The 19,415-nt window shown below is 34.1% G+C and overlaps 1 protein-coding gene across 1 annotated transcript in view; it reads right to left on the bottom strand.

Moving 5' to 3' along the window:
• The window catches only part of PKN2 (protein kinase N2), a 132,008-nt gene that overhangs the window by 2,578 nt on the left and 110,015 nt on the right, over positions 1–19,415 (bottom strand). Inside the window, exons 16-21 of the mRNA XM_082688584.1 lie at positions 15,510–15,686; positions 11,190–11,252; positions 9,938–10,014; positions 4,312–4,454; positions 314–421; positions 30–110 (exon numbers count right to left, since the gene is read on the bottom strand). Coding sequence (XP_082544710.1) covers positions 30–110; positions 314–421; positions 4,312–4,454; positions 9,938–10,014; positions 11,190–11,252; positions 15,510–15,686 — 649 coding nt within the window. The remainder of the gene's footprint in view (positions 1–29; positions 111–313; positions 422–4,311; positions 4,455–9,937; positions 10,015–11,189; positions 11,253–15,509; positions 15,687–19,415) is intronic.

Below are 19,415 nucleotides of genomic sequence, written 5' to 3'. Positions count from 1 at the left end.
CACGAAAAATTTTAAACTTTCACACTTACCCGGAAAAATGGGTGCTTTTTTACATCCTCTGCATCTTTCTCACCAGCTCCAAGGCGCCGCTCAGGATTTCTTCTTAATAGCTAACATTAACATTAAGTATAAAAGTTAAAATAAGAGCAGTGACTTCATTGATAAAGGTTCTTATAACCTGCAAAGATTTAGATGTTCTTTTGGTATATGTTTGTCTAAACCATGCAACATCTATGAAGTGAAAAACAACTTCTAAAATTCCAATTGAGAAATGTCCTTCAATATAAGTAGTTTATAAACCATTATTTCTTACCCTTCTCATTATTGATATGGCTTCTGTAGATAAGAACCTTGGATACCTTACTTCATCATTTACAATACTGTCAAAAACCTCCTCTTCATCATCACCAGGAAAGGGAGACTAGAAAAAATATCTTTGAGTAAGTCAAAAGGAATTTTAATACTGTAAAATCTTATCACCTATCCAAAGTACAACCAAGAACCAGGCAGTGAGGAAAACCAACAAACCAAACTACCAAAAAATCAAAAAACAAGGACTATAAGAAGCCACAAAAGAGACACAATAGATTAACCAGATGATACACGATATACTCTCACTGCAATCTACTTCAACTTTATTTCCCAGACTGGAATAACACATTTGGTTATATTGCATAATACCATCTTTCGGTTAATTCTGTACCATTTTGTTTTATTCATTTATTCATCTGGCCTGACAGTCAATATTTTGAGTGCCTACTACATGCTGAAAAATATTTAGATTATTAACACATTCCTCAAGAAGCTCAATTTTGTGGAAAGACAGATAGAAATGGGTAAATATGGTAATAAGTGTAACCATAGAAGCATAGAGTTTGTGGGAATATTTCTGATATGGATGTGCTTTGAATTTCAGTCAATAGAAAATTAATTAGCAAAACACAATGAGAGATCCGCAGGTATAATGACTACACTGAGAAGCAGCTGCCAACAAAGTTAAACTCAAAAGCACACATTTCTAGGCATTTTTAATTTAAGTTCTATATACAACCAGTCTTAGGGCATTTCAGTTAGCAGAGTATTAAAACTGTTGTTCATAATGATAGTAATGACCCTAAGTCATAAAAAAGGTAGTTAAATTACATTCACTTTAACAATCTGATGCACAGGGATGCCTGGGTGCTCAGTTGGTTAAGCGGCTGCCTTCAGCTCAGGTCATGATTCCAACGTCCTGGGATCGAGGTCCCACATGGGGCTCCTTGCTCGGCAGGGAGCCTGCTTCTCTCTCTGTCTCTGCCTGCCACTCTGTCTGCCTGTGCTCGTGCTCTCTCGCTCTGACAAATAAATAAATAAAATCTTAAAAAAAAAAAAAATCTGATGCACAAAGGGATAAACTCAACTATGTTGAAATGTAGCTATGAAATAAGACTTATTACCTCACAATTTGAGATGACTTAGATTTGACTGTTTGACTCCTGTAAAGTTATTAATGAAAAAGAGCCAGAGAGAAAGCAGTACTAATGGAAAGAGAGGGATCTTTGACCTGAGGAGTATATAAAAATGAATTTAGAACCCAACTTCCTAAAGCTAAACTTCTAATCTTACTGCTCATATCTAAGGAAATTTCAAACTTTTCAGTTATCAAAACCTCATTTGCTCACTCAAAATAGATAAATCAAATAGATAAATGAAATATCTACTATGTAGGATAATAAAATTTCTTTCTGGGATTGAGACAGAAGCAAATGAGAGGAAAATTCTATTTCACAAGAATACTCAATCAGAATTTCAGGTGGTAATACAAAGCATTTTGTTTATTTGATGAGTCAATTTTGAATTTTAAAAAAATGTCACTCTATATAATAAATTCCTGAATAGTGAAGATATACCCACATATTCATTAAGATGTTAAAATTCCCTGTTTCTGCAAATAGATTATAAGCTAACAGAACTAACAGAATGCTAACAAATGTGTCTTAAACAGATATAAAAAGAATTCAATGGCTTTTTCAGATGTCAAGAGTCCAACTCTAGTATCTAAGTTTACTTAAAACTTCTCTTGATACTTTCATTCTCATTTGGCACTGGGAAAGAGACCTAGTTTATTCCTGGAGTCTTTCCAGTCCTCAAAACCCATACAAACACAAATACAAGTCTCAAAAACAAATTTGAAAATGCATGATACACCCAGTGAGTTTTCAATTATTTGTAACAACAGAGAAATCAGACATAAACTTTAGCCAAACCTCACTTTTATCACAGTTAAAAGTTACTGCTAAAATTTTACTAAAGCTATAAAAGTATAAAGCATATCAGTAAGTTTTAAGATTAGTTCTTTTCCCAACTATCCTCTTACAAAGATGCTAAAGAAAAAGGATACTGCAATAAAAAAACGGTGAAAGAACAGCTGGATCCTTTGTTTTTTATATCCTAGTAATTAGAAGGTTAATCAATTAGAAGCTCTTTTAAAAAATACAGAAGAGCTTCCTCAAAGTCCAGTCACTTTAGGATAGGAGGAGGTAGAATCGACTGGCTCTTAATTCTGTAGTTATTTTATAATAAATTCACAATTTTTGCCTGTCAGCTCTAATTTGGAGAATAAATTTTAAGCTAGCATCTAGTTTTCGGTAACTCAATTAAATCTCATACATAAATACACCACATTTGAAAAAAAAAAAAAGCAGCAAAAATGTTTCTTAAGAAGGAAAAAAAAGGGGGGGGGGCACCTGGGTGGCTCAGTGGGTTAAAGCCTCTGCCTTCAGCTCAGGTCATGATCCCAGGGTCCTGAGATCGGGCCCAGCATTGGGCTCCCTGCTCAGCAGGGAGCCTGCATCCCCCCCTCTCTCTGCTGTCTGTCAAATAAATAAATAAAATCTTAAAAAAAAAAAAAAAGTTGGGGGGGAGATCATGTATGCCAGAGCTTATAGAAACAACTATTATGAGTGCTTCTGGGATTCTTTGAAAGCAAAGATCACTGTGGATTAGGGATAAAATATATCTTTCCATCCTAAAATGCTGTAATACAGCTTTTCAAGATAGAGGTAAAATTTTCAGATCTGGATCACTGGTCTTAAGAACAGAAGTAAGTTTGAGTGGATTCCATACCCTGAGGTAGCAATACATAATGGTTTAGAGAGGTTGTGAAGCCAGAGAGCCAGAGTTAAAAAATCCCAGCTGCACCACATGAGAGCTCTGTGACTTTAAGCACTTTAACTTCTTTGGGTCTCCATTTATACCTTAAAATGGGCATAAGACTAGCACTGAGCTCATTAAAGGCTGATGAAAAATTAAATCAGCTAACATTTATGAAGCAAATAAGACAGTGCCAAGCACATGGTAAACATTTTAATTAGCCATTTCTTCTCCTCCTTTTCTAAGTATCCACTCCAATTTGACATACCAAAGGGGTTGTCTTTTAGATAGACAAATCCTTTGTTTGGGACAAGTATCATTAAATGGTAATACACAGGAAAACTAGAAATTTCTGACATTCAATAATTTGGTCAATAATTTATTCAGCTACTAATTTATTCACACCTAGACTGTACAAAGAAGATTGCTGGTGCTGGGAAAACTGCAAAGCAATGAACCAAGATTTTTTTTGCATCCCAAGATCATCAAGCCCCTCTAAGCAGTTTTCAATTACTTGTCTAAATATCTACCCTTTCCTAATTCTACTTTATCATTTCCAACAATTTGTAACAAAATAGATTAGCTAGTTATTGTTACTTTATTAGATATAACTCACCATTTTCTAAGTAGTAACAATTTCTGTGTAAAATGAAGCTATCCCCAGAAATTACTTTTTTCAGGGAGAGTGAGCAAGTGCATGAACACATGAGTGGGGAGGGCGGAGGGAAAGGGAAAATATCTTAAGCCGAATCCACACTGTGTGTGGAGCTCAATGAGGAACTCAATCAATCTCATGACCTAAGCCAAAACCAAGAGTCATTCACCTAACCAACTGAGACACCCAGGTGCACTCCTGAAATTTATTTTAAGTTAATCTAAAGAAAACAGGAGGGGAAAAATATTAATCTTTTAATTCTACAATACCTTTTTTGAAGGTAGTATTTATTTTGACCAATGTATAGCTAACTTTTTGTTACAGGTACAGAGTATAAGATAGAATTATTATTATATCGTATAATATTGATATTATTATATCAGGCAATTATTAGTATTTTATAAATATGTATAAAACTTAAGTTCCACTTATTCAGAAGACATATTAAATAATTTATAAATGACATCTTTTGTTCTTTCAATCATCTTTCCTCATTTGTCTCTCATCTATTTTATACTGCTTACCTCACCAACGAGCATTTCATATATAAGAACACCAAGTCCCCACCAATCTACAGCCCTTGTATAGGATGTTTCTGTTAATACTTCTGGGGCAAGAAATTCAGGAGTGCCACAAAATGTGCTTGTTCTATCTCCATATCCCATTCCTGAAAAGGTAAAATTTAAGTATTTGTTAGCAAAGAAAAAACCTAGATGATAGATAAAACAAAGGATGAATCCTTAGGAAGCAAAATTAAAGTTCCACATTTGTGTATGGTGAACAAACTTAAGATATCCCAGACTTCGAAATAAAATGTTAAAGACTGGTGTAGAGAAAACAGTGCAATAGCAACTCTACTATTTAATTAATGGGTAAAAAATAAAATTTATATTTCATTTTATTTATTTATTTTCTCTTTCTTATCATTACAAGTGATGTTAAGAAGCTACAACAAAAAAACTGATTCTGAGCTTCAATTTCTATTATAAAAATAACAATTATTATAGAAAATACCAAAAAGCAAACCCTTAGATAATCCAGAGTTAGCCACCAAAACAATTTTGAAAAAAAAAAAAAAAAAAAAAAAACCGAAACTGGAGGTATCACAATTCTAGATTTTTAAGTTATACTTTAAACCTAGAGTAATCAGAACATTATGGTACTGGCACAAAAAGAGACACATAGATCTATGAAATAGGACAGAAATCCCCAGAAACAAACCCACAATTATGTGGTCAATTAATCTTCAACAAAAGAGGCAAGAATATGCAATGGGAAAAAGAAAGTCTTTTCAACAAATGGTACTGGGAAAACTAGACAGCTACATGCAAAAGAATGACACTGGACATACAAAAAGACTCAAAATGGATTAAAGACCTCAATGTTGATATCTGAAACCATAAAAATCATACAAGTGAACATAGGCAGTAACTTCTCTGACACTGATCATGGCAATATTTTTCTACATTGGTCTCCTGAGACAAGGAAAATAAAAACAAAAGTAAACTACTGGGACTACACTAAAATAAAAACTTCGACACAGTGAAGGAAACAATCAACCAAACTAAAAGACAACCTACTGGATGGGAGAAGATATCTGCAAATGACATATCCGAAAAAGCATTAGCATCCAAAATATATAAAGAACTAATATAACTCAACACCACCAAAAACAAATAATCCAATTAAAAAATGGGCAGAAGACATGAATAGACATTTCTCCAAAGAAGACATATGGATGACCATCAGACACATGAAAAGATGTTCAATATCATTCATAATCAGGAAAATGCAAATCAAAACCACAATGAGATATATCACCTCATACTGTCCAAATGGTTAAAATAAAAAACACAAGAAACAGGTATTGGAGAGGATGTGGAGAGAAAGGAACCCTCGTGCACTGTTGGTAGGAATGCAAACTGGTGTAGCCACTGTGGAAAACAGTATGGAGTTCCTCAGAAATTTAAAAATAGAACTACCTTATGATCCAATAATCACACTACTGGGTATTTACCCAAAGAATACAAAACCACTTAGCACTTAACACTCAAACAATCTGAAAGGATATAGGCACCCTTATGTTTATTTACAATAGCCAAAATATGGAAGTAGCCCAAGTGCCTATTGATAGATAAGTGAATAAAGAAGATGTGGTATCTATATCTATATACACAATTGTGAATATTATTCAGGTATAAAAAGGAATGAAATCTTGCCATTTGCAACAACACAGATGGAGTTAGAGAGTATAATGCTAAGTGAAATAAGTCAAAGAGAGATAAATACTATATGGTTTCATGCATATGTAATTTAGGAAACAAAGCAAACAAATAAAGGAAAAAAAGAAGACAAATTAAGAAACAGACTCTTAACTATAGACAACTAATGGTTACCAGAGGGGAGGTGGTTGGGGGGATGGTAAAATAGGAATGGGGATTACAGAGTACACTTATCATGATGAACACTGAGTGATGTACAGAATGGCTGACTATATATATATACTATATTGTACATCTGAAACAAATGTAACATTGTGTATTAATTATACTGAAATTAAATTAAAAAAACTGGTAAAATAGGGGTTCCTGGGTGGCTCAGTGGGTTAAGCCTCTGCCTTTGACTCAGGTCATGATTTCAGGGTCCGGACTGAGCCCTGCATCAGGCTCTCTACTCAGCTGGGAGCCTGCTTCCCCCCTTCTTCTCTGCCTGCCTCTCTGCCTACTTATGATCTCTGTCTGTCAAATAAAATCTTTAAAAAAAACCCTAGTAAGATTAAAAAATTACCTAAATGGGGGCGCCTGGGTGGCTCAGTGTGGTAAGCCACTGCCTTCGGCTCAGGTCATGATCTCAGGGTCCTGGGATCGAGTCCCACATAGGGCTCTCTGCTCAGCAGGGAGCCTGCTTCCCTTCCTCTCTCTCTGCCTGCCTCTCTGCCTACTTGCGATCTCTCTCTGTCAAATAAATACATAAAATCTTAAAAAAAAACAATTAACTAAATGTGTCATAAAATATGAGATATGGTATTAATCTTTTAGTTAACTAGTCCTCAAATTTATGTTCCTCATAATTTATTTTATAATAATTCAGAATATATTAATCAAATATACATTGTACATATTGAAAATAAGGTCTCAATATATTCTGAAGTGTTAAAAGCTCCTTATAAAGCATATTATGAAAGAATCTGGAAGAAAAATTCTCAATTCTAAATTTTAAAAGATATAATAACTGAAAATTTCAAATGAATTTGTGAGTCTACAGATAAACACATGAAAAGCATAATTAAATGCATTAGTACATAAGGGTGGAGAAATTTTTTGTTTTTGGAAAATTTTGTTAACATTGTCACACCATTTTTTTTTCAATAAAATATTTTTTAAAAAGTTGATATAGGATCTGCTAAGGTCTACAAAAGCCTTTTAAATGACTTGGCCAAGATTAGGAAAACCTTAGTTAAGGAAGATAGAAATAGAACTAATGTTTCTTGATCTTTATTCTATGCTTTGATCACAACTAGTGTATAATACAAATGCCATACTTTCAGGATAAAACTACTCTAATTTTTTGCTTACTTTTGTTTATAATAGTGGTATTATAAAATCTGTGATATTTTAATGTAATATATGTGTCAATTACAGTAATTTACTTATCATATCTAATTCATTCTGATAAATTGTCTTGTCCTGGTATTTTTAAAGAAAGGTGAAAGTACCCGAATTAGCTACGACTTCAAATTGGCAAAACTCCAAGGAGTTAAAGGCTCTAGAGTCATAAAAATCTGGGTTTAAACTCTTGCTTTGCCACTTGTTAGCTTTGAGAAGTTTAGAAAAGTTGTCTAATCTCAAAGGCTAGCTTCCTCATCTATATGTGGAGTTAATACTACTACCTACCTTCACAAGACTGTTAAAAATTAAAGGAGATCATGCCCATGAAGCATTTGGTAAAGTACTTGGCATATTGTAAATGCTCAAAAATTGTTAGATATTATTATTATAATATATTACATATTTTTATGATAATGAAGAAAAAACATGTTTCATAAGTCTGGTTATTCAATATGTATTTTCTGTGTACCTGTTAAGTTCTAGGCATCCGTGCCAAATGGTACAAACATAAAAATGAAAGATACAGTCCTTGTCTTTAAGGAGCTTACAGGACACTGGAAGAAAGCAGATATATATAGGTTTTTATTTTATTTTTTTAAAGAGAAAGAGAGGGAGAGAGAGGGTGAGGGTACAGGGGAGGGGCAGCAGGAGAGGGATAAAGAGAATCTTAAGTAGGCTCCATGCTCAGTGCAGAGCCCAACATGAGGCTCAATCTCACAACCCTGAGATCATGACCTGAGCCAAAATCAATAGTTGGGGACGCTTAACCAACTGAGCCACCCAGGTGTTCCATATATTGATAATTTTATAAGGATACAGTATGAGTAAGATATTAGGGAAATACTGACAAAGAACTCCTAAAGTTGACTTGGGAGGTGGGATAAGAGGAGAAAAACCTCAGGTAACTTTTCTGGGGAAGCAACACCTGAGTTGATTTTGAGGGATGAGCAAATCTTACTTAGCAAGAGAGCTAGGATGGATGATACTGGTGAGAGACAAAGACTGTCAACAGTTCACTGTTGCTGGAGCAGAGGGCACTAGACAGAGAGCAGCAAGACAGCTGGGTGGGGACCAGAAAGTGCACTGTATACCATGAAGGGTTTTTAGCAGGGGTGTGTCATGGTCAGATTTGAATTTAATGGGCACTTTTAGCATTTTGGCACCTATATGGCAGGTGGATTTGAAGGAGAATAAAAAAAATCTAGATAGAGTAAAGGTGAAGAGGCTATTAATTTTGTCAAAACTAGATGACAGGTAGCAGTAGTAGAGGGGAAATGAAAAATTTAAGACATATTAAGAAGGTAGATGTCAGCACAATTTAGACATTAACTTGATATGGAGAAGTGAAGAGAACAGAGTCCAGGATAATAACACATTTTCAAGTTGGGAGGCTGAGAAGATTGTGGCAAAATCAACTACAAACTAGACTATTTGAAGAAAAGAAACTATTTTTGTTTGTATAGTGTTGGAGATATCTACTGACTATTTAAGCAAAGCTGTCAAGTAGATAGTTAATATTTATGTTAGGAAAGGAATAATAGATCTGGGAATCATTAGCATATTGCTTGCGGTTAGAAACTAGCAGTGAAGAGCAATGAGGTAAGGACAAATTCTGAGGAACAAAAGCATTTAAAACAACAGTGTTCAATACAGGGAAGTCCAATAAGAGAAAAAAAAATATTATCAAATTCAGATTGAGAGGTTGGGGGGTAACTGATAGAGTTCACTCATTTACTCGTCCAACCACTTATATTAATCGGATGTTCACAGAATACTTAAGATGTGTCAAGCACTATATTATACATGTGCTATGGAAACAAAGCTGAATAAGAAATAAGAAGCTATCCAGTATAGAAGGGGGGCAGAGACAATGTTCATTACAATGCAATGTACTAAATGTCAAGATGAGAATACCTATTTACTATACGTTAGGCACTGTGCGCATATCTCCAATTCTCAAAATACTCTTGAAGAAGAAAAATTACAAATTCTATGAGGTTTGAAGAAACTCATCCCAAAGCACAGCAAATAAGTGGCAAAGACAGGATTCAAATCTAGGGCTGTCTGGTTGCCTACACCTACAGTCTTTACACTTTTGCCACATTGGATTCACATTTCCCATTTATTTATTTGCTTTTGAATATATAGAAAGGATTCTGATATATATGCATTTTTTTCTTCTTATTTAATAATATTGTAAGTTTTAAGATGCTGGAGAGAAGTTATTAGGCCTATGTAATGTACTCTGTACAGTCCCAGCAGAATAAAAAATTTGGTGCTTAACCAATGTTTTCTCAGAGTAGTGACAGAATTATTAATTATACAAAGAGGATCTTAGGTTTTATGACCTTAGGTTTAATGATTCATATCAACAGAATTTTAATAATGTGATAATAATACTGCTATGAACAGTCCATAACATCTTAATAAAGAATAAATTAAAGTTAGAAATATATTTTACTCTCCATAGACAAATTTGAAAACTACCAAGTACAAAGGAATAGTAATCTATTAGAAAAGGAACTTTAAAATATCCAATTACCTTCTTTGCAAAGACCAAAATCAGCAATTTTCACAAAGCCCTCTGTATCTAGCAATAAGTTATCCAATTTCAAATCTCTGTTCAGGATTAAAAAAAAAATGCAAAATGAAAAAAATCAATAAAATCAGTAGATAACGTAGAACAAAAATCATTTCAATAGGAGCTGTACTTTACTAAAAATGAGTTTTTCAAGTTATGATTTGAGATTTTAATATTATATAACAAATGTTCACTCTTCTTCCTTTTGGCAACTTTATTTCTCTACATAATCTAATTTCTGAATAATTTTTGCCCTGTTATATAGAGAAGAATGTATTTTAAAATGGAATGTTTTATCTACTCAAATATGTATTTTAAAACATGGAAGGAGTTCAAGTATTTTTAACTCTGGTCCTATTAATTTGTTATTTGTGATAAATCTGACTTGGACTAAGTTTAAAGTTTGTCTACACACCACTCATAAGAAAAGACTATCAAGCTCACGTATAAATAAAGTATCAAGACTGCAGGTTTAACCTTCTAAGAGAATAATGCAAAATAAAGAGAAAGCTATCTATCCATACTAACTGATTAAAAATTAGTTAAAAATATTTTATCCTTTGAGTAAAATCAGACCAGGAGAAAACCCTTACCTTGGAAATACTGTTGTAAGTATGAATAAATTGATGTTTTTAGTCTCCTGGTTCTTACTGGCCTTCCTGAATTTGTCTAATCTAAAAGCAATGCTATTCAAAGTAGTCCACTGCTTGGCTGCTGGGCTATTAACTATTTGTTACTGGTCTGCAACGTGGTAAGGTGCTTAGACTAGTACATAAATCCGCTCTGTCACCAAGTACAGTATTTAGCTGACACCAACACTTAAGCAGGGTGACGTTTTATACTCTGGCACAAGCTACTTATTTTATCATGGACACATTTTGGGAAGTATTGGTCTGTCAAAGTTTTCAGAAGTGGATCAGCTGAACATAAAATATTCACCAGAATGAATACTGTTGGTGATTTTTGTTATCATAGGCCGACATATAATTTGACTATTTTAGTTATGTAACAGGCAGAAGAAAACAAAAGTTTCATCATATAATTACTGCATTAACTATTTCTTTTAGAAGTGGAGCTTAACATTTTTAGAGGTCACTTTTCATTTGAACAAGAAAATTAAAAAGCTGGTTAAACACAAATATCTTTCTTAATTATTTTTAATTCGAATTTATACCAAAAAGTAAGCCGTTACAAGGATCAAAACTTTACTCACCTATAAACAATTTTGTGTTCATGTAAATACTGCAATCCAAGAACTACACATGCAGCATAAAATCTGAAGAAATAAATCAAAAGAAGTTTAATAAATTCTAATGCTCTTGAATCCCAGTTTAGACTTTTATGCTTCAAAGCAGAATTCTGTAGTTAACTAATTTCACAAATATTTATTTAGTCCTTACTGTGTACCAGACACAGTAAGACATGTGCTAAATAATGTGTAAAATTAAAAAGAAAAATACAATCTCTATAATGGAAGCCATTAACTTTGCCTGGGGGTAGTGTCACTAAAGTCTAGAGTAGACATTTCATCTGGATAAATTACAATTTACCTTAAGGGCAGAAGGACTGTGTGAAAAGTAGAATTCTCATGGGGGAAATACAGGGCATTCATTCCCTAAGAGGGAAAGCAATAGAGGTGTAAAAGGTGTAAGTCTGACAGCTATTAACAAGTATTTGTGGCTGAACTAAGAATGGGGAAGAAGTGGGAGACAAGCTGAAAGATAGCCTAGGGTCAAGTTGTGAAGGACTCTGAATATCATATTATGGATACTGAAATTTCTTTTTTTTAGCAATAGAGAATCACACCATTTAAATCAGAGCAGAATGATCACATTTCTGTGAGAAAGATTTTTAGGGAGAGTAGTATGAAAGCTGGAGTAGAAGTAGGTAGGTATCTAGAGGGAAACCAAAGACAAGGTTGTTTCAGTATGGTAGCAGACGGAAGACACTAAGAACCTCCCATGTAGTGGTAACAGAGAGTAGGAGATGGATTCAAGAGAAACTTTAAAATTAGTATGACAAGAATTGGTGTCTCCCTAGCAACAGAGGATGCAGGAGGGGGAAAGCTTAAGATTCTCAAGCTTTCCTTCTTTGTGTAAAGAATGATAGGTAAAGAGAGAAGTAGCCAAGGTTTTGTGGGGGAAATGAGGTTAGCTTTAGACATGTTGAATTTGAATTGCCTTGGGGCAGGTGAAGAAATTGGAAAAGTGGGTTTGGAGATTAGGAAAACTTGAGCTCAGCCAGAAACATTAACTCTTGAGGAACAGGGTCATGTTTGTCTCTTGCACTGTTTATCGTAAGTGTTTAGCACAATGCCTGACACATAGCAGGCTTACTGAATGAAAAGTTAGGTAACAAACGAATCAATTTTAAAAAGCAGATCTATCTTCAGTGTAGAATAGCTTATAAGGAAAAACACAGGAGAATCAGCTCTTAATTATGCAAGTGATACATAAACATTTTCTCTGTAAGTACATGTACTATCCCTGGGTCTCAAAGCACAATATTTAAGCCATCCATCCATCCATCCATCTCACCCCAATGCCACTATCATCTATAGTGATAACTACTCTTGTTAATTTGGTGCATGTTTTTCAAACTTTCAGAATACACTTAGAGGCAAAAAAAAAAACAAAACAAAAACGAACTTATATGCACATGTTGGTAAATTAGCTACATGTTGTATTTACTTATTTTTACAAAATAAATGGGGCCATAATTTGGAAGAATTAAAAAATGCAAATATTTAGAAATATTTAATTATACATTAGATCTTATATAATTATTTGCTGAAAGTTTAAAGAATTTAGCTGAAGTCTATTAAACAGATGTGATTCTAAACTTGCTTAAGGTAGTTAATTTTATTTTTTTTTTTTTAAAGGTAGTTAATTTTATACATAAGTTTTTAGGAAACCTATTTTGGTAACAAAACATAATAATTATAAAAATATCTTGATTTGGGGCGCCTGGGTGGCTCAGTGGGTTAAAGCCTCTGCCTTTGGCTCAGGTCATGATCTCGGGGTCCTGGGATTGAGCCCTGCAACAGGCTCTCTGCTCAGCAGGGACCCTGCTTCTTCCTCCTCCTCTCTCTCTCTGCCTGCATCTCTGCCTACTTGTGATCTCTCTTTGTCAAATAAATAAATAAAATCTTAAAAAAAAAATCTCGATTTCTCCTTTCGTTTTTTATAAACAAATTACCCTAATGATACTCAACAAATAGTATATATTGTTTAAAATATATATTTTACTGAAGCTTACTAAACTATGTGTTAGGTACTACATTGGATATTTTTTACTTTTAACATTAAATATTAATTTAATATTTAATCTTCAAATCAGCCTTTAAATCTTTTACAGAAACAGAAAATGAAGCTCTCAGAGAGAGTAACTAATTAGTCGAATGGTGCAAAGCTAGGAAACAAATTATTTTTGATACCACCATCTTGGTCAGTAACAAGTCACTAATCACCTAGTATGTACCAACCATACTTCTAGGTGTTTCACTAATAGAATAGACACTATTCTCCCTTTTAGTGAGGGGAGACAGGCAATAAAAGCATAAAAAATAAAGAGATGGTTTCAGGTAGAAATAAAGTGCTATGGAGATAATAAAACAGAAAATAGAGTAAGACTGATCTGATTTGGGCATTAGTGATACAGTGGTATTTTAGATAGGGTACTCAGGAAAAGATTTTGAAGAAATAACATTTGAGGTAAGATCTGATCTAATCTAATGGGATCTTATCAGAGGGAGGTACTTCAGATTTGAGGTACTGCAATGCAGCATTTTATTTTTGTATTTCACTGGGCTCAACAATTTCATTTGTATATGCCTTGTATTCTCAGCAAAAACAGAAGTTCCTTAAGGCAGAACTGGATTTTAAATTTCCTTAAAAGAGGGCAGAGCATAGCAAAACAAAAAACAAATGAACTCCCATGTGCAGTTAGCACAGGCTAAGCACAGTCAAGATGCTCTGCTTTTAATCCTTAAATATTCAGGGAAAGCCTTCTACTTTTTGGCATCTGTCTCCTTTTTGAAAGCTTCACTAACCACCAGAACTAATATCTCTATTTCTTCAGCTGAAACTTGAAGGTATGAGAGGACTCCTATTTTCTAACTGTCATGATGAAAATCAAATAAAGGAGTGAAAGTGAAAATGTTACACAAATGTCAGTTGTCAGAATATAGATATAAAGGTTTACTACCGGTTTATGATCTTTATGATTTGGGATGTTTTGAAAGTGGGCTGATCAGACCTGCTAATAATCTGGATGTTGCATGTGAGGGAAAAAGAGGATCATGAATGACACCCTCAAAAAAAAAAAAAAAAAATCCCTCAAATCAAGAAACAGATTCTTAATTATAGAGAGCACATTGATGGGTTACCAGAGGGGAGGTGGGTGGAAGGACGGGTTAAATAGGTGATGGGGATTGAGGAAGGCACCTGAGATGAGTACCAGGTAATGAGGTGATGCATGGAATTACTGAATCACTATATTGTACACCTGAAACTAATATGATACTACGTTAACTGGAATTAAAACCTTAAAAAAAATGACTTCTTATGTTTTGGCTTGAACAACTCGTGCTGCCATTTATTAAGTAGGGGAAGATTAGAAGAGTAAAAGGCCTGGGAATGGTGGGTAAGGTTGCGGGGAAATGGGAAAAATCAGGAATTTAGTTTGCAAAAAGAAATACTTATTAGTCATACGAAGGGAAAAAGTCAAGTTGGTGCTGAATGTTACTAGAGCTGGAAGTTTAGGCAAGCAGTCAGGGCTGGAGATATAAAGCTGGTAAACAAGAGCATACAGAATGTGGCCATTTGGAGCACTTTCCTAGGTTCAAACCCTAGCTTCATTACTTGAAGAGCTATAAAACTGGGATAACAGTAGGGGGAAAATATATATATATATGTATATTTAATCTCAAGTTTCCTATTACTTTTCTTAATGCATCTGAAAAAGCAAAATCTTCATATAACACTGAATTCAAAGACCACAAAAAGAGAGTAGGAAGTTTGCTTTCTACACCTTTCACTAGAGGCAATATACGTACAAGTTTTTTTTACGTCCTTTCAGAGATATTATAAGCACATGCAAACAAATAATTTATACCTTTTTAACTTATTGCCCTTTAAAATGCAAATATAAATATTTCATACAAATATACGACAGAGACTCCTTTATACTTTCTTTTTTCACTTAACAATATACTTAGAGCACAGTTAGTATTTAAAGTCATGGTTTCTTTAAAAAAAAAAAATAACAGGAAAACAAGGAGAAATTTTACTAATATGAACCTAAACTGTGTATCTAAATTATCAAGTATGATTTAGGGTAATCTATAAAATTTTCAACATGGACAACGGAGCAAAATACATTTATATATAGCAAAAAGTAAGTAAGATGAGTTCTCATATTCTTTGCAGAAGTTTTCCATTTGGAAAGAAAAAAAAAATCAAAGAGCTTTTTTCCTTCCTAGCAAGAAATCTGTCATGAAAAAAACTTAGAGAAATGTCTAAAGCATACTCACACAGCTCTTGGTTCAGAAAAGACATCAGTATGAATGTGCATCATTAGGTCCCCACCGGCAGCATATTCCATTACAAAGCAAACATGCTCTTTGGTTTGGAAACATGCAAAAAGGTTCACCAAAAAGGGATGTCTTACACTATTCACAGTTTCAAAAATTCTTTTTTCACACATCAGGCTGTAAGAGAAAACATTTAAAAATCAATAGTTTTTTCAACAAAAGTTCTAGTTTTCCAACTAACATTCTTTAAAAAATTACTGAACTCTAAAATAACCAAAGTTCTTACCTATTATAACTTTAAAACCATAAAATGTGTCTTAGTTTTGCTTTAAAAATTTGGTCTGCTTGATATATATATATATCTTTAAATATTTTCTTTCTTTCTTTCTTTTTTTTTTTTGATAGACAGAGATCACAAGTAGGCAGAGAGGCAGGCAGAGAGAGGAGGAAGCAGGCTCCCTGCTGAGCAGAGAGCCGGATGTGGGCCCTGATCCCAGGACCCTGGGATCATGACCTGAGCTGAAGGCAGAGACTCTAACCCACTGAGCCACCCAGGCGCCCAATATATATATATATCTTTAATTGAAATATATCAATGAAAACTAAAATGTATGATCAGCATGACATAAAGGTCAGAGTTCACATTGTATCAGAAATGAGAATTTAGCAACCTAAAGAATAGTTAAAACCACTTTTTAAAGGTTTATTTTATAAAGAGGGAGAGAAAGAGAACATGTGTGCATGGCAGGAGAGAAGAGGGAGAGGGAGAGATGCAGATTCCCTGCTGAGCAGGGAGCCTGTGGGGTTCAATCCTAGGACCCTGAGATCATGACCTGAGCTGAAACCAAGAGTGGGATGCTCAACTGACTGAGCCACCCAGGCACCCCAAGAATAATTAAAAAAATATAAAATTTGTGATAAAGGTAATATCAAGGTCAGTATTTATAATTCATAAGCTATAGTATCCAAATATTTTTCCATATAAAATATGAAGTTGAAAGGTAAAGATATGCTGCATAAAATTTTAAATTTAGAAGCCTGACTGGAAAATAAAGAGACTCCCCAGAGAATTCTATTAACATGCTTCAAGGAAGAAGTTCTTTGAGAATGATCTAATTTATAAAAATCTATAGCAATCACAGGTTTTGCCTTTGCGCAGCTTGTCACTCTTAACAAGCTGCTACAAAGAACAGTGATCATCCTTATGGACTCTGGAACATTAATTTTGCCGAAATAGCAAAAAATACCATTCCTCCTTTCCTTGAAAATATTTAGTAATCAATTTGACTTTAAAACTCAATGTGGAAGAAAACCAGGTCAAATATTATTTATTTTTTTAAAAAACTTTATTTGAGAGAGAGAAAGTGAGCGAGTGAGTGAGCAGGAGGAGCAGAGGGGAAGGGAGAGTCAGAGAATCCCAAACAGACTTTGAGCTGAGTGCGGAGACCAACATGGGGCTTGATCTCATGACCCTCAGACCATGACCTGAGCAGAAACCAAGAGTCAGATGCTTAACCAACTGAGCTACCCAGGCGCCCATCAAATATTATTCAACTGCAAGTTGAATTAACATATTTTAAGTACCTGATTAAAATAAAGATATTAATATACATTTTATGAACAATTAGATTATGTCTTTAATATAAAATAGGCACTTTGTTGACATTGTTTAAAAGCATTAACAATGTCTTTGTTTTTAAAATTAAAAAATTGCTTAGAGGGCACCTGGGTGGCTCAGTGGGTTAAGCCTCTGCCTTCGGCTCAGGTCATGATCTTAGGGTCCTGGGATCGAGCCCCATATCGGGTTCTCTGCTCGGCGGGGAGCCTGCTTTCCTCCCTCTCTCTCTGCCTGCCTCTCTGCCTACTTGTGATCTCTATCAAATAAATAAATAAAATCTTTAAAAAAAAAAAAAATTGCTTAGATTTTTGTTATTGCTAATTTCAAAATGCCAAAAAAAGCTAATGTTAGAGGGAGGTAGATCCATTCTTCTTTCCTTTGGTTGTTTTAAGAAGGAGTTTTTTTTTTTTTTTAAAGGTAATTTTAAAGATAAAATATTTATTTCGGTATCTGGGCTATACTGCTATGATTCAAAAAAAATTTTGAGTAGAATTTTGAAAACATTTGAGAGCAAGACAAAAGACCCTTATAGAGAGGGTAGGAGACAAACCATAAGAGACTCTCCATCATAGGAAACAAACTGAAGGTTGATGGAGGCGAGGGAGGTGGGGGGATGGATTAACTGGGTGATATACATTAAGGAGGGCACTTTATAATACTGGGTATTATTTAAGACAGATGAATCACTGACCTCTACCTCTGAAACCAAGAATACATTACATGTTAATTAACTGCATTTAAATTTAAAAAATTAAAAAAAATACCTGTTGTGTAAAGGAACATAAAATTTTTTTTTTTAAGATTTTATTTATTTGACAGAGAAAGATCACACGTCGGCAGAGAGGCAAGCAGAGAGAGAGAGAGAGAGAGAGAGAGAGAGGAGGAAGTAGGCTCCCTGCTGAGCAGAGAGCCCGATGTGGGACTCGATCCCGGAACCCTGGAATCATGACCTGAGCTGAAGACAGAGGCTTAACCCAGGTGCCCCGAGCACAAAATTTTTAATGTTATGTTAATATAGTTGCCTTCTAGATTATGAACTAAAATATCTGCTCACTTTTAAATACTGAGAGTAAATGCAGCTATTATGGAATAGTGTTTAGACTCTACTTAATAAGGTCACATTCTAGACAAACTCTTACCCTGTCTCTGATTTCACACAATCTGTTTATAATTTTACATATACTAAAAAAGAAAAAGTCCCACTGTAATTGTTTAAAAACTAGGGTTATGTCTACATATATTTGGTAAGGTTTCTAAGTGTTATTACAAAGTAAGTGATTATTAGAAATAAATTCCAAAGAAAACTTTAAGAAAGTTAATAGCTCTGATTTTTATCACCACTTAAATACATCAGAAAATAATGTCCGGTTGGGTAAGACTGATAAGATGGCTTCTAAAACAATAGATTCATGAAATCTATCTAAATTTTGGGTACTATAGGTAAAATATTCAAACAAAATAAAAACAAAATAAAAACAAAATAAGATGTTTGGGCTCAAGCAGATAACAACACTGTCTCTTCATTGCCTATATGGTTTTATTTATGGGTAAATTACTAATTTACTAATGGGTGAATCACTAATTCTCATGGATGGGTATTAGGTTAGACTTGTGTTAAACATGTAAATGATGTAAAAGATTGAGACTCACTCATCAGAATGCCTCTTAAAATGGCTTTAACGTCATTCACAGGAATGCTTTGATGAGGACTAGGAATACTCAGGAGGACTCGATAGACGTCTCAGACTCTTAGGTAAAGGAGGCAGGTTCTTTGTAGACCAAAATTGTCACAATAATTTCAGGTATTTTACGGCACAACAAAAAGCTACACTGTTAGCATCTAAATTTTCCCAACCTTACCAAAATTGTATATTCCCCTTAAAAATTCATGGGACAATCCAACCTTATTAAAAACTTCAAATTTTATTCATTCTGTCCAGAACATTTCCCTCACTTCTCTCCATATTTCCAAGCATCTTCCATCTGCCAAAGAATAGCACAAATCCAATCTCTCTTACAAGGCCTTACCTAAATCCATCTGCACACAATGATGCTCCCCTTTCTTTCAGCTGCTACTGTCTGTAGTGTTTAAATTCAAACATACCTGGTCTATTTTATTTACATAACTAATGTACTTGTGTTTTATTTCCCTAAGTAACTAATTCCATCCTAACATTTTTGTACACTTTCTTCAGAGTTCAGTACATTATTAGACATTCTAGAAACTTAGAAGCTTGTATAAATAGTTATTTTGGTCAGTGGAAAATAACATTGTTAATAAGACTATG

The sequence above is a fragment of the Mustela nivalis genome (assembly GCF_964662115.1).
Source record: "Mustela nivalis genome assembly, chromosome: 10".
NCBI classification, from domain to species: domain Eukaryota; kingdom Metazoa; phylum Chordata; class Mammalia; order Carnivora; family Mustelidae; genus Mustela; species Mustela nivalis.
Note: the sequence above shows the minus strand (reverse complement) of the source record. Positions and strands in the feature narration are given on the sequence as shown.